The 12,243-nt window shown below is 41.7% G+C and overlaps 1 protein-coding gene across 4 annotated transcripts in view; it reads right to left on the reverse strand.

Annotated features, from left to right (window-relative positions):
- PATJ (PATJ crumbs cell polarity complex component) overlaps positions 1-12,243 on the reverse strand; it is a 427,780-nt gene that overhangs the window by 48,209 nt on the left and 367,328 nt on the right. For all 4 annotated transcript variants that reach the window (XM_010370672.2, XM_030912915.1, XM_010370673.2 and 1 more), the window contains 2 exons: positions 8,830-8,913; positions 2,741-2,934 (listed from right to left, as the gene is read on the reverse strand). In XM_010370672.2, the coding sequence (XP_010368974.1) occupies positions 2,741-2,934; positions 8,830-8,913 (278 nt within the window). The remainder of the gene's footprint in view (positions 1-2,740; positions 2,935-8,829; positions 8,914-12,243) is intronic.

Raw genomic sequence — 12,243 nt, forward strand, 5'->3', positions numbered from 1 at the left:
ATTCTATGATGTTTCACAATTTCATTTACCAGTAGCTTACTGATGGACATACAGGTTATTTTCATTCTTTAACTATTGCAAACAACAAGCAATGAATATCTGTAAGTATATCTTTAAGATAAAGTCCTAGTGATGGAATTGTTAGTCAAAGAAAATTGTGACTTTTGAGAACTATACATCCTTTACAATGCAAGTTTTTGTGCTAAGGAATGTAAATGCTTCTTACAAACTCAACCTGAAATACTGATGTTCACTAAAAGCAAAAAACATTACTCTAAATGAAACTGCACCAGGTATACATATGCATCAAAACAATAAAGCACGGTCGGGTGTGGTGGCTCTCGCCTGTAATCCCAGCACTTTGGGAGGCCGAGGCGGGCGGATCACAAGGTCAGGAGATCAAGACCACGGTGAAACCCCGTCTCTACTAAAAATACAAAAAATTAGCCAGGCGCTGTGGCGGGCGCCTGTAGTCCCAGCTAGTCGGGAGGCTGAGGCAGGAGAATGGCGTGAACCCAGGAGGGGGAGCTTGCAGTGAGCTGAGATTGCGCCACTGCACTCCAGCCTGGGGGACACAGCGAGACTCCGTCTCAAAAAAAAAAAAGCCAAAAAAACAAGAAAGCAAACTTCAACACTGGCTCTGTCAGTTGCTCTGCATCCAGATGTGCACTGATTTTTGTTTAGAAATGTAAGAGACTCAGCTTTTTTTGTTTGGTAATGCATTTTCAGAGTGATGGTTTTATGGTGCTGAAGTAAAAAAAAAAAAAATAATAAGATTATGACAGCACAATACTTGGCCCAAAATCAGTACTCAAAAATTGTAGCTAATATTTTTATTTTAATAACAGCTTGGGCTGTTGAACAAAAGCACTAGGCTGTCACCAGAGGTCTGTGAGGGCATATAACATAACATGCATAAAACCAACTTAATTTCTTCCTTAACAAGATGGTTGATACACTTTAAGGCCATATTAGGATATTACCTGGAAATCCTATAGTCCTGTTGGGATAAACATATACTAGATACCTAAAAGCCAGTAAACTATGGAAGCCAGGCTTTGTTTCAAGCTATTACTTACCTTTCCAATTCACTGCAAGAGAAACTTAGTAATATCATCCTGGAACAAACTACTGTTAAGCAGTAGAGACTTCATTTTTCTTTATTTAAAAAATTTTTTTAGAGACAAGTCTTGCTATGTTGCCAGACTGATCTTGAACTCCTCACCTCAAGTGATCCCCCCACCTCAGCCTCCCAAAGTGTTGGGATTACAGACGTGAGCCACTATGCCTGGCCTAGGCAACATGTATTTCTTTTTATTTATTTTTTATTTATTTATTTGTTTATTTTTGAGATGGAGTTTAGCTCTTGTTGCCCAGGCTGGAATGCAATGGCATGATCTCAGCTCACTGAAAACTGTGCCTCCTGGGTTCAAGCAATTCTCCTGCCTCAGCCTCCTGAGTAGCTAGGATTACAAGCACCTGCCACCACGCCTGGCTAATTTTTTTGGATTTTTTAGTAGAGATGGGGTTTCACCATATTGGTCAGGCTGGTCTTGAACTCCTGACCTCAGGTGATCCAACTGCCTCGGCCTCCCAAAGTGCTGGGACTACAGGCATGAGCCACTGCATCCGGCAGCAACATATATTTCAAAAGAGTAGCCTGGCCACTGGGATCTGCCTACCTACATTTTTGGTGCAAACTATTACTTTGGGGACATCTTTCTTTCTTTTTTCCTTTTGTTTTCTCTTCTTTCTTTCTTTTTTTTTTTAATTTACAGATGGGGTCTTGTTATGTTTCCTAAGAGGCTCAAATGCAGTGGCTATTCACAGCCATGATCATAGCACACTATGGCCTCAAACTCCTGGCCTAAAGTGATCTTCCCATATAGCTGGGACAACAGGTACATGCCACTGTGCCTGGCAGGGCATTTTTCCTAATAGAAAACTACTATCATGAAGAATTATGTTTATCTCTTAACTATGTCTACTCAACTACTTTCAACATAGTATGAAATTAACAGTATGACACAAAGTAATGTTCCGTGTTAATTTCCATGCCGAAGCAATGTTCTTGACCCAACATTGGATAAATCTCATTCTTGATACCAGGTATTTCTTGGGTATGGCTGCTTTAATTAACCTCTGCAAAACGCAGATCTTAGTAATTCCGAGTGAAAGAACCTTGCTAGCTGTTCTTACTCTGTACAGAAATATGACAGTCTGGGTTGATTGGGCTTGGAATTCTTTTTTTTTTTTTTTTTTTGAGACGGAGTCTCGCTCTGTCGCCCAGGCTGGAGTGCAGTGGCCGGATCTCGGCTCACTGCAAGCTCGGCCTCCCGGGTTTACGCCATTCTCCTGTCTCAGCCTCCCGAGTAGCTAGGACTACAGGCACCCGCCACCTCGCCTGGCTAGTTTTTTGTATTTTTTAGTAGAGACGGGGTTTCACCGTGTTAGCCAGGATGGTCTTGATCTCCTGACCTTGTGATCCGCCCATCTCGGCCTCCCAAAGTGCTGGGATTACAGGCTTGAGCCACTGCGCCTGGCGAAATTCTATATTGATATGACAATTTTTTTGGTAAGACCTTGCTCGGAAATACGACCCATGTTGTCAAATGTTCATAAATATCTCAGTTTTAGAAATCCCATCACTACTGTACATTAGGCTTTCTCTTTCAGTGTTCACAGGCATCAGAGCTCTGGATGAAAAAGGCAGATCCCGACTCGCACAGCGTGTCTTTACCGTTTCCCAACAATGCTCAGGCCCAGGCCCCGGCCAGCTTTCTTCTGCAGATCCACAGGGAACATCTCCAAGTTCTCCTCATCCCGGTAGTGTGCCTCATCTCTATACACCACCAGCTGCACCTTCTGGGGGGTCTGCCTCAGGGCTGTGATGGCTTCTTCGTGGCTGGAGTTCCTCAGGTCAACCCCATTAACCTGGAACAATGGGCATCCTGAGCTGGGCTGCTGACGGCAGAGGCCTCTGCCTGCTCTGTCTACTGAATCTCCTTGATCTAACCAGTAAAGAATCTCTAGAAATTTCCAGCCAATCTCAAAGCAAACAGGTAGTGACCATGAGCAGTACAAGCTGCTTTGAATATAAAGGAGGTGGCCCTTAAAATACCCTACCCAACATGTGCACAGAGGGTGGATACACGATAATGCAGTTTTACATAGCTATAAACTTTACTGTGAAACCAGTGAAAGAGACAGGAGAGTGTGCACGCAGGGAATTAACTAGCTCATTTAATTGAGATCAAAGGGAAATAAATATTAGTGTTTAGTCAGCATTTTTAGATTCTGTTTGCTGATTGGATTTGACATCTTCACTCTCATTTATTTACTTATTTTTTTAGATAGGGTCTTCCTCTGTTGCCCAGGTTGGAGTGCAGTGGCACGAACACCACCTTACTGCAGCCCTGACTCCCCAGACTCAAGCAGTCCTTCAACCTCAGCCTCCTGAGTATCTGGGACTGCATATGTGCGCCACCATGTCTAGATAATTTTTTAAATTCTGGAGAGATGAGGTCTTGCCATATTGCCCAGGCTGGCCTCAAACTCCTGGACTCAGGTGATCCTCCTGCCTCGGCCTTTCAAAGTGCTGGGATTACAGGCATGAGCCACTATGCCTGGCTGACATCTTCACTCTTATTTGCTCACATCACAATGACTTCATAACAGGCCCAGAAGGAGATGAGAGAACAGTATTTCCAACAGCATCCAAGACCCCTTGAAGTCTTCTCATTGGAATCTAGTTCTCAGTGAGCACAGACAAGACCATGCATTAGAAAGCAGTGTACTGGCTGGGTGCGGTGGCTCACGCCTGTAATCCTAGCACTTTGGGAGACTGAGGCGGGTGGATCACGAGGTCAGGAGATGGAGACCATCCTGGCTAACACGGTGAAACCCCATCTCTACTAAAAATACAAAAAAATTAGCCGGGCGTGGTGGCGGGTGCCTGTAATCTCAGCTACTCGGGAGGCTGAGGCAGGAGAATGGCGTGAACCCAGGAGGCAGAACTTGCAGTGAGCCGAGATATCATGCCACTGCACTCCAGCCTGGGTGACAGAGCAAGACTCCGTCTCAAAAAAAAAAAAAAAAAAAGAAAAGAAAAGAAAAAAAAAAAAGAAAGCAGTGTACCGAAAAGAGCACTGAGTAAAGCCAAGTCATGTAACCTCTCTGAGCCTCTGTTTCCTTTTCTGTTAAATAGACATTATAGCCAAATTATTTATTCTTTAACTTAAATACTTCTATAGTGCTTGTGTGCTACTCCTTTATGAATATTTACTCATTTAATCCTTATACTAACTCTCTGAGATAGATATTGTTATTATCACCATTCATAGAGGAGGAAACTGAGGCACATAGAGGTTTAAGGACTTGACCTAGGTTACATAGCTAGCAGGGGGAGGAGCCAAGATTTAAACCCAGACAGTCCTTCCACCCTCAGTTCCTATTCCATGCTGCCTCATCATTAACTCTTAGAATGGGTTACCGGAGATCCCCTGTCACAAAGAAAGTCAAATACTGACATTGGTTAGTAAATTTGATATGAGGGAGAAATTGAGGAGCAGAGTAACCTTGGACTCAAAAGAAAGAAGTCAGGGGTGGTGATTCCCTCAAGGTTTCAGCTAGGAGAAGAGTTAAACGAGGGGAAGGATTAGTCCAGCCCACCAGGCGGATGGTAGAGTGCTTGTGTTCCCCCAAGATGTCAGTTCCATTCCTTATTCTGGTCCAGGCCTGTGTGCTACTGGAAGGTCAAGCCAGCCTCTGAACCTTTGTTCCTTTATCTGTACAATGAAGCAATGGTTTAAGGCTTTTTCTTTTATTCTTTTGAGATGGAGTGTCACTCTGTCACCCAGGCCGGAGTACAGTGGCGCGATCCCGGCTCACCGCAGCCTCCGCCTTCCAGGTTCAAGCGATTCTCTTGCCTCAGTCTCCCGAGTAGCTGGGATTACAGGTGTCCGCCACCACACCTGGCTAATTTTTATATTTTTAGTAGAGACAGGGTTTCACCATATTGGCCAGGCTGGTCTTGAACTGTTGACCTCAGGTGATCTGCCAGCCTCGGCCTCCCAAAGTGCTGGGATTACAGGTGTGAGCCACCGCGCCCAGCCCCTAAGGCTTTTTTAATTCCGACATTCTAAAGCCTAAGGACCAGTGGCATAAAGAATGGTTACGGGGAAAGGAGAAAGGAAGAATGAACCCTTCTTGGAGAAGGTGACTTTTGAATTGCCATTTGAAGCTGATTCTGTGAGCCAAGAAAATGTTTAAATGCCTAATTTCCAAGCTGCTGTTTATTTTCTAGTATATCTTGGTGGCTTGTGTGTTCACGTAGATGAGCTACATCCAGAATAACAGTGGTAAAGAACATGGGTTTTGGGCCGGGCACGGTGGCTCACGCCTGTAATCCCAGCACTTTGGGAGAGCGAGGTGAGTGGATCACGAGGTCAGGAGTTCAAGACCAGCCTGGCCAACATAGTGAAACCCCATCTCTACTAAAAATACAAAAAGTTAGCCAGGCGTGGTGGCAGGCACCTGTAATTCCAGCTACTTGGGAGGCTGAGGCAGGAGAATTGTTTGAACCTGGGAGGCGGAGGTTGCAGTGAGCATAGATTGTGCCATTACACTCCAGCCTGGGCAACGGAGCAAAATTCTGTCTCAAGAAAAAAAAAAAAGAACATGGGTTTTGGATATGGATGCACTTCGGTTTGAGTGCTGATTCCAATTTCCTGGCTATATGAAACCGTGTGTAAATTACTTAAACCAAACTTTTGCCGTGTCATCTATGAATTGGAGATAATAATATTTACTTAGTGTTGTGAAGATTAATTGAAATAAACTCTGTAAATCATTTGGCACAGGGCTTGGCACACAGTTTTGTCCAATGTAAGTTAGAAGTTGGTATTTTACAAGGAATTGAAGTGACTTCAGTGAAGGCTGTTTTTCCTCTCAGCATGATCATTCACTGTTACTTTAGGCCAATGAACACATTTTCATTGTCTGTGAATGAAACACAAAGAGGAAAAGTGTATATCCAGGAAATGTGGTCTGAGTTGATTATTTTCCTGTATTCCAATAGATGGCACACAAGACCACTTCTGTCACTCAATAAAAAAAGAACTAGTTACCTCCCTGGATTGAAGGTGAACTTTCTAAGCCTCTAAATACCGTTTGAAAGGCCCTAACAAATATACTTTTAATTAAAAGCATTGTCATTAAGCTCTAATATTACAAAGCAATTTCTATTAAATTCCAGCAAGACGGTATCTGCTCGGATGGAAGTGATCTAAGTTCCTGGTTTCCATTTGCTATTCTGCAAATCAGGAGATACCACTAAATGTGCAGATAATCATGACAGAAATATCACGGCGTGGCTAGAACATCGTGGGGAGATGTATTATGTAAGTGCTTTACAGAAGCACAATATGCATTATTTAGAACATTGGCTGTAGAGGAGGAGGCGTGGAAATAGCAGGGCTTCCTATTTGAGAAGAAAGGCTCCAGGAAGACCCAGTTGTCAAAGGGAGAATGCCATATCCCTTGGGTAGAATGGCCATGTGGGGAAGTGGGTGAACCCAGTTCTTGAGAAGGAAAGAATAACAGAGCTAGTGCAGCAGTTCCTCCGTACTTTATTGCATGGGGAAAAGCAGGCATTAACTCTCTACTCTCTTCTGCTCCCACTTGCAGAGCAGGGAGGGTACGAGAAGGAACTGGCCTAAAAGGAGAACCAGAAAGGAGATATAGTTGATGCTCATCTTATTAATAGAATCATAAATCTTGCCATGCCAAAACATTATTCGACTCTATCTTTGGAAGCAAAATCTGGCATGTCCTAACCTTACCATGAGGATAGTATTAAAACCATGAAAGGCCAATTTGCGGAACGCGAAGACTCTCACGAGTGGAAAGGGCATTGTTTGGAAAAGCGCTGATGTAGTGTTACCCTGTTCCATGGTCTCAAACTATCCCACGAAAACAGGCCTGTCTTCTCAAGGCCTCCTGTGGGTCACAGACTGCTGCTGCCTCATCACGCATTTGTACTTATCAGCCACAACCAGAACCAGTCCAATGTGAAGTAGAAGCTGTTTAGAAAGGAAACATGTTCCCTGACCAAATTGAGAGCTGTATTTCTTAGCTAAACACGTGTTAGACTCTCATGAACTAGACCTTGTTTGAGGAAAGAGAGGAGCCTGCGTGGGCCATCTTTAATGAGAAGTATAGGCCATCCATTCAGAATAGATAATATAATGCTTCCAGTTGCCAAGAAACTGTGAACTTGGTTTTTGAAAAATTCTCCCACTTAAAACAAATTTACTTTATTCATGTTAACCTTTCCTGGGTGTTTGCTTGTATTTGAGTATACTTTATAGAAGAGAGCAGCTACAGAGGGTCTATCTAATACAAACATAAATAGTTTTAAAAAATCCTTATTGAAGTATAATTGATATAAAATAAACTGCCCAAATTTAAAGTGTACAATTTGATAGGTTTTGCCAGATGGGTATTTATACCTGTGAACCCATCACCACATTCAAGATAATGAACATGTTAGATTTAGTTTCAAGTGACCATTATAATTTGTGGACTTACAAATCATATAAATATCAAGGCATATGTGTATTAAGGCATATGTGCCATTTTAAATATTTAATCTATTCATCTTAAAAAGCCAATTATGATAATACCAACTGATTTTAAAATCTGGTGAGGGAAAAACAAAGAAACCCCAAACTCCTGACCACTAAAAAACCATGTTGTATGCTAAGGCAGTCAAGCCAATTCCCAGAGAGGTCTTGCTTATTTTTCTAACCTCATACACTTGTACCTTAATGAATGTACTGGGAATATGTCTTAATCCAATGATGAAACACAGTAAAGGCCTGCAGAGAAATCCTGTAACTTGGGCTGAATTTCATTTGCAATCAGCCTGGCCTCTCCTTTAACCCCTTCTCGCCTATGTTTCCTGCTCTTAATTATATCTCTGGTTTCATCTTGGGAGGCAGAAATGAACCACCAAAGGGAAAAATAAAATTCTATGATGTCATTCGTAATGTGCTATATTAAAGTTGCAAAGCAAAAATGCACATGCTCACCATAAAATGCCAACTATTCAATTAAGTTCATCCAATGAAAAAAAAATGTTGCCTAGAGGTTTCACACCATCCAGAAAGCTCTTTAGTTCCACCTACCAGGACGCCTGGCATCGCCTTCTCATTCAGCCATTCCATAGTGCAGATACTGCCTGCTTTGGTACTTTTTAAAAGGCTTTAACAACTTTGCTAAATGAGAGTCAATTTGAAAAAGTTAAGCATTTCAAATTTCAGTAAGCATCATGGGGGAAGATTTTACATTTTTTGTCAACTTGAAAACATTGCTGGCAAAGCATGAACTTCCATTTGGCATAAAGATTTATCAAGATTAAGAAAATAAGATTTAAGCTGCCATGAAATCTTTAAAATATCAGGTGTATATGTGTATGCATATGTGTCTATATGTATGTGTTTTTAGGAGGAATTTAGTAGGGTATAATGGAGAGGCAAAAAATTTGCCATATTATATAGTCTCATTTGATATTAAAATAATAGACCCATAAGTTCTATTTTTCCTTTTAGTTAAAAAAAGTTTTCATAGACAAATGTAGATTGATAACCTGTCATGATTCTAAACCACTGTACAATGTACATAGAAGAAAAAAAGAATATGATATGTATTTTGTTAAATGGGAGAGGAATCAGTGAAGACATAGTTGAGCAGAAAGACAACTTTATGGATCGAGATCAGGAAAGGAACCACATTTACTGATATAAAATAAAATTCAAAATCATGTACCTCTAATATCTGGTCACCAGCCCAAAGTCTTCCATCTCTGGCTGCTGCCCCTTCTTCATAGACTTCATGGATAACTATAGCATTCTATAAAAAACAAAATCTTATTCATTTTCAACAACCAGAAATGCTTCCTTAAGCAAACAACAAATAGGCCGCAACCCATAATTTTCTGTTTGTTAAAAATGTTATATTTTATCTGACATAAAGATAAACAATATACACAGTTATGATATATTCAGAGGTATAATTAAATTTTCCTAAGATTATTATTTCATTCCTTTAAAACTGGCTTTGCCTAATATTTCATGTTGAACTTCTTCCATGTGTTTTACTGTTAACCCTGTACATTGCTGCTGTGTATGAACTAGAGGTGAACTATGTGTCATTCTTATTTACATTTTATAGTGTATTTTGAGACACGGTTTCAGGTATTTATTGGTATTCAAGGATTTGGCATAGATGTGTGGCCTGATGAAGGGGGTTTTGCCAGGCCTTATTACTTGGGCAATGAAAGAAAAGAACTTAGTGGAATGAATGGGTCCTGGAGGAGAAGAAAACAGGAGTAGAGGAAAGAGCATTCATGGACCTAAGTGTAAAACAGCCGTGGGTTCAAATCCTGACTCTGCCTTCTTGTAATCTTGGATAATGAATTCCTCTGAATTCAGCAATCAGAGCCATAAAATTAAGACACCCATATCTGCTGTAGGTAAGCTTTGGTTGGGAAAAGTGTTTCACAGCTAATGAATTAAAAAATAATTTGTATCTCTTCAGATTCATAACCTTAAAAATTATTTTATCATCATAAAAATGACATGTACCCACGTAGAGGATTCAAGCAATACTACTACAGGTTGTTGCAAAGCACAAAAATAGGCTGCTTCCCACCCAGATTCAGTCCCACCAATCACCACTCATAATTTCCGAGGATCTCTCCAGACAATTCACATTTATGCACCCAAATATTTATATATTTTGATGAGAGACTATTCTAAAAATATAGGATTATCAAATTGAGTTTGTCCACACTCCTTTTCCCTCATCCCCTCCTGTTGAGCAAGTAGTCAAGCTTTGAAATTCTTTGCCCTGGGGATTTTTGTGGAGCTGAAAACTGAAGCAACCAGAAGTCACTGGCTCTTTCTGTTTTTAACAGAACCAAAGAGCACTGAATGGATTATGATAGGTGTCTTGGAGGGCTGCTGAGAGGCGCACAGCTTCTGAGTGGAGATTAGAAACAGAGGTCTATGGGTTCCACTGTGGGGATTTGAGTCCTGCAGTGCCCAGGGTCCTCCTATTCCTTGACCCCAGTGCACACACACACAGGTTTTAAGACCCTGCTGGCAATGGTCAAGGGCTGACATCCTTGACACCTGTCAGAGCCTAGAGGCTGACACCTATAGGACCCCAGGCATGAAAGAAGTCAAGCAGCAGGACTTCTGGACTTGAGAGATCTTATAGGCTTGGCCAAGGATAGGCTTGATGATGAGCAGGCAGTGCTGATGGCAATGACCGTAGGGGTGTCATCAATGTCTGGGTGTTCGGTTGGTACCCTTTGGAGTTAATGAGCCACCAAAATGGTTGAGGTTGAATTTCACCTTAGTTCAGAAGTATGGAGCCTCAGAATTAAGTTCATATGAAGTAAAGAAATGAATATTTATTGCAAAAATATGACAAGATAGACAGAATACATACACCTGCACCAAACCTTTTTTGTTTGCTTTTTAATTAAAAAAAATTTTTCGAGATAGCATCTCGCTTTGTTGCCCAAACTAGAGTGCAGTGGCTCAATTATAGCTCACTGCAGCCTCGACCTCCCGGGCTCAGGTGATCTTCCTGCTTCAGCCTCCCAAGTAGCTGGGACTATACGTGTGCACAACCATGGCTGGCCAATTTTTTTTTTTTTTTTTTTAAGGAGAGATGGGGGTCTCACTATGTTGTCCATGCTGGTCTCCACCTCCTGGGCTCAAGCAATGCCTCCTGCCCTGGCCTCCCAAAGTGCTGGAATTACAGGTATGAGCCGCTGTGCCCAGCCATATATGTATGTATGTATGTATGTATGTGTGTGTGTGTGGGTGTGTGTGTGTGTGTGTGTGTATATATATATTTATTTATTTTTAAGAGGAGTCTTACTGTGTTGCCCAGAACTCCTGGGCTCAAATGATCTTCCTGCCTCTTCCTGGGAGCTGGGACTACAGGCATGTCCCATAGCACCATGCTTACTTTCTATTAAAAAACAAAATAACAACAACAGAAAAACAAAAAAAGGGTTTCTATACAAATTCCACAATAGAGAAGCAACAAAAGAAAACAAGAGGTCTATAACTAGATAACCCATCTGGATTCCAAATACTTTTATAATACTAAATACTGTACTTTCATTTTATTGTTATACAGTTCTGAAAACATTCTTTATTATAGCAATTAGAGAGGCAGCCCCCAAGAGCCAGGAAAAGTTTCTGGATCCAGGCAATTTACGTTTCTGATTCCGTACCAGGAATACATTTTAGACCATTCTTTGTTTTAACTCTGACTTATGAAATTTCCAGACCCAGGGAGCCTTTACACTGCCAAGAGTTTGTATCTCTGAACTGTTTCAGGGGAATTATTTGGAGGAAACTTGCAGAGTCAGTGGCTTGCAGTGATCCAGCGACACTAATGAGATCCTACCAAAGGTCATTTGTATTAAGGTAGTACGAGGAGAAACTAATGCAGACTCCTGGTAGCACCCTATAATGATACTAGTTTTCAAAGTCATGGTGCCCAATGCCCTATTTTCACTGGATTGAGAGAGTCACATACTACACTCGGACTACGCATGGCTTTTACAGAACTTGATTTTCAGCAAAAAGTCCTTTGATCTTGGAACATTACAAAAGACAAACAGAAAATTTCTGTCCATTCATACTCAAAAGAAAGAAAAGACCCCCTTGGAGTTTGTATTTCATAAAAGTGGTCTGAATTCAAAATCCTTAGGTACTTTCAGGCGCTCAATGAACTATCCTCCACAAAGGATGCCAATGACCATAAAGGACTAATATGTTAACAGTTTCAAATGCCCAACTCACTGCAAATGATCAATTTTTTTTTTTTTTTTTTTTGAGACGGAGTCTCGCTCTGTCGCCCAGGCTGGAGTGCAGTGGCCAGATCTCAGCTCACTGCAAGCTCCGCCTCCCGGGTTTACGCCATTCTCCTGCCTCAGCCTCCCGAGTAGCTGGGACTACAGGCGCCCGCCACCTCGCCCGGCTAGTTTTTTGTATTTTTTAGTAGAGACGGGGTTTCACCGTGTTAGCCAGGATGGTCTCGATCTCCTGACCTCGTGATCCGCCCGTCTCGGCCTCCCAAAGTGCTGGGATTACAGGCTTGAGCCACCACGCCCAGCAAATGATCTATTTTTAGTCCGCAAGTCTTTCTGTATTT

Source organism: Rhinopithecus roxellana, chromosome 12 (genome assembly GCF_007565055.1).
Source record: "Rhinopithecus roxellana isolate Shanxi Qingling chromosome 12, ASM756505v1, whole genome shotgun sequence".
NCBI classification, from domain to species: domain Eukaryota; kingdom Metazoa; phylum Chordata; class Mammalia; order Primates; family Cercopithecidae; genus Rhinopithecus; species Rhinopithecus roxellana.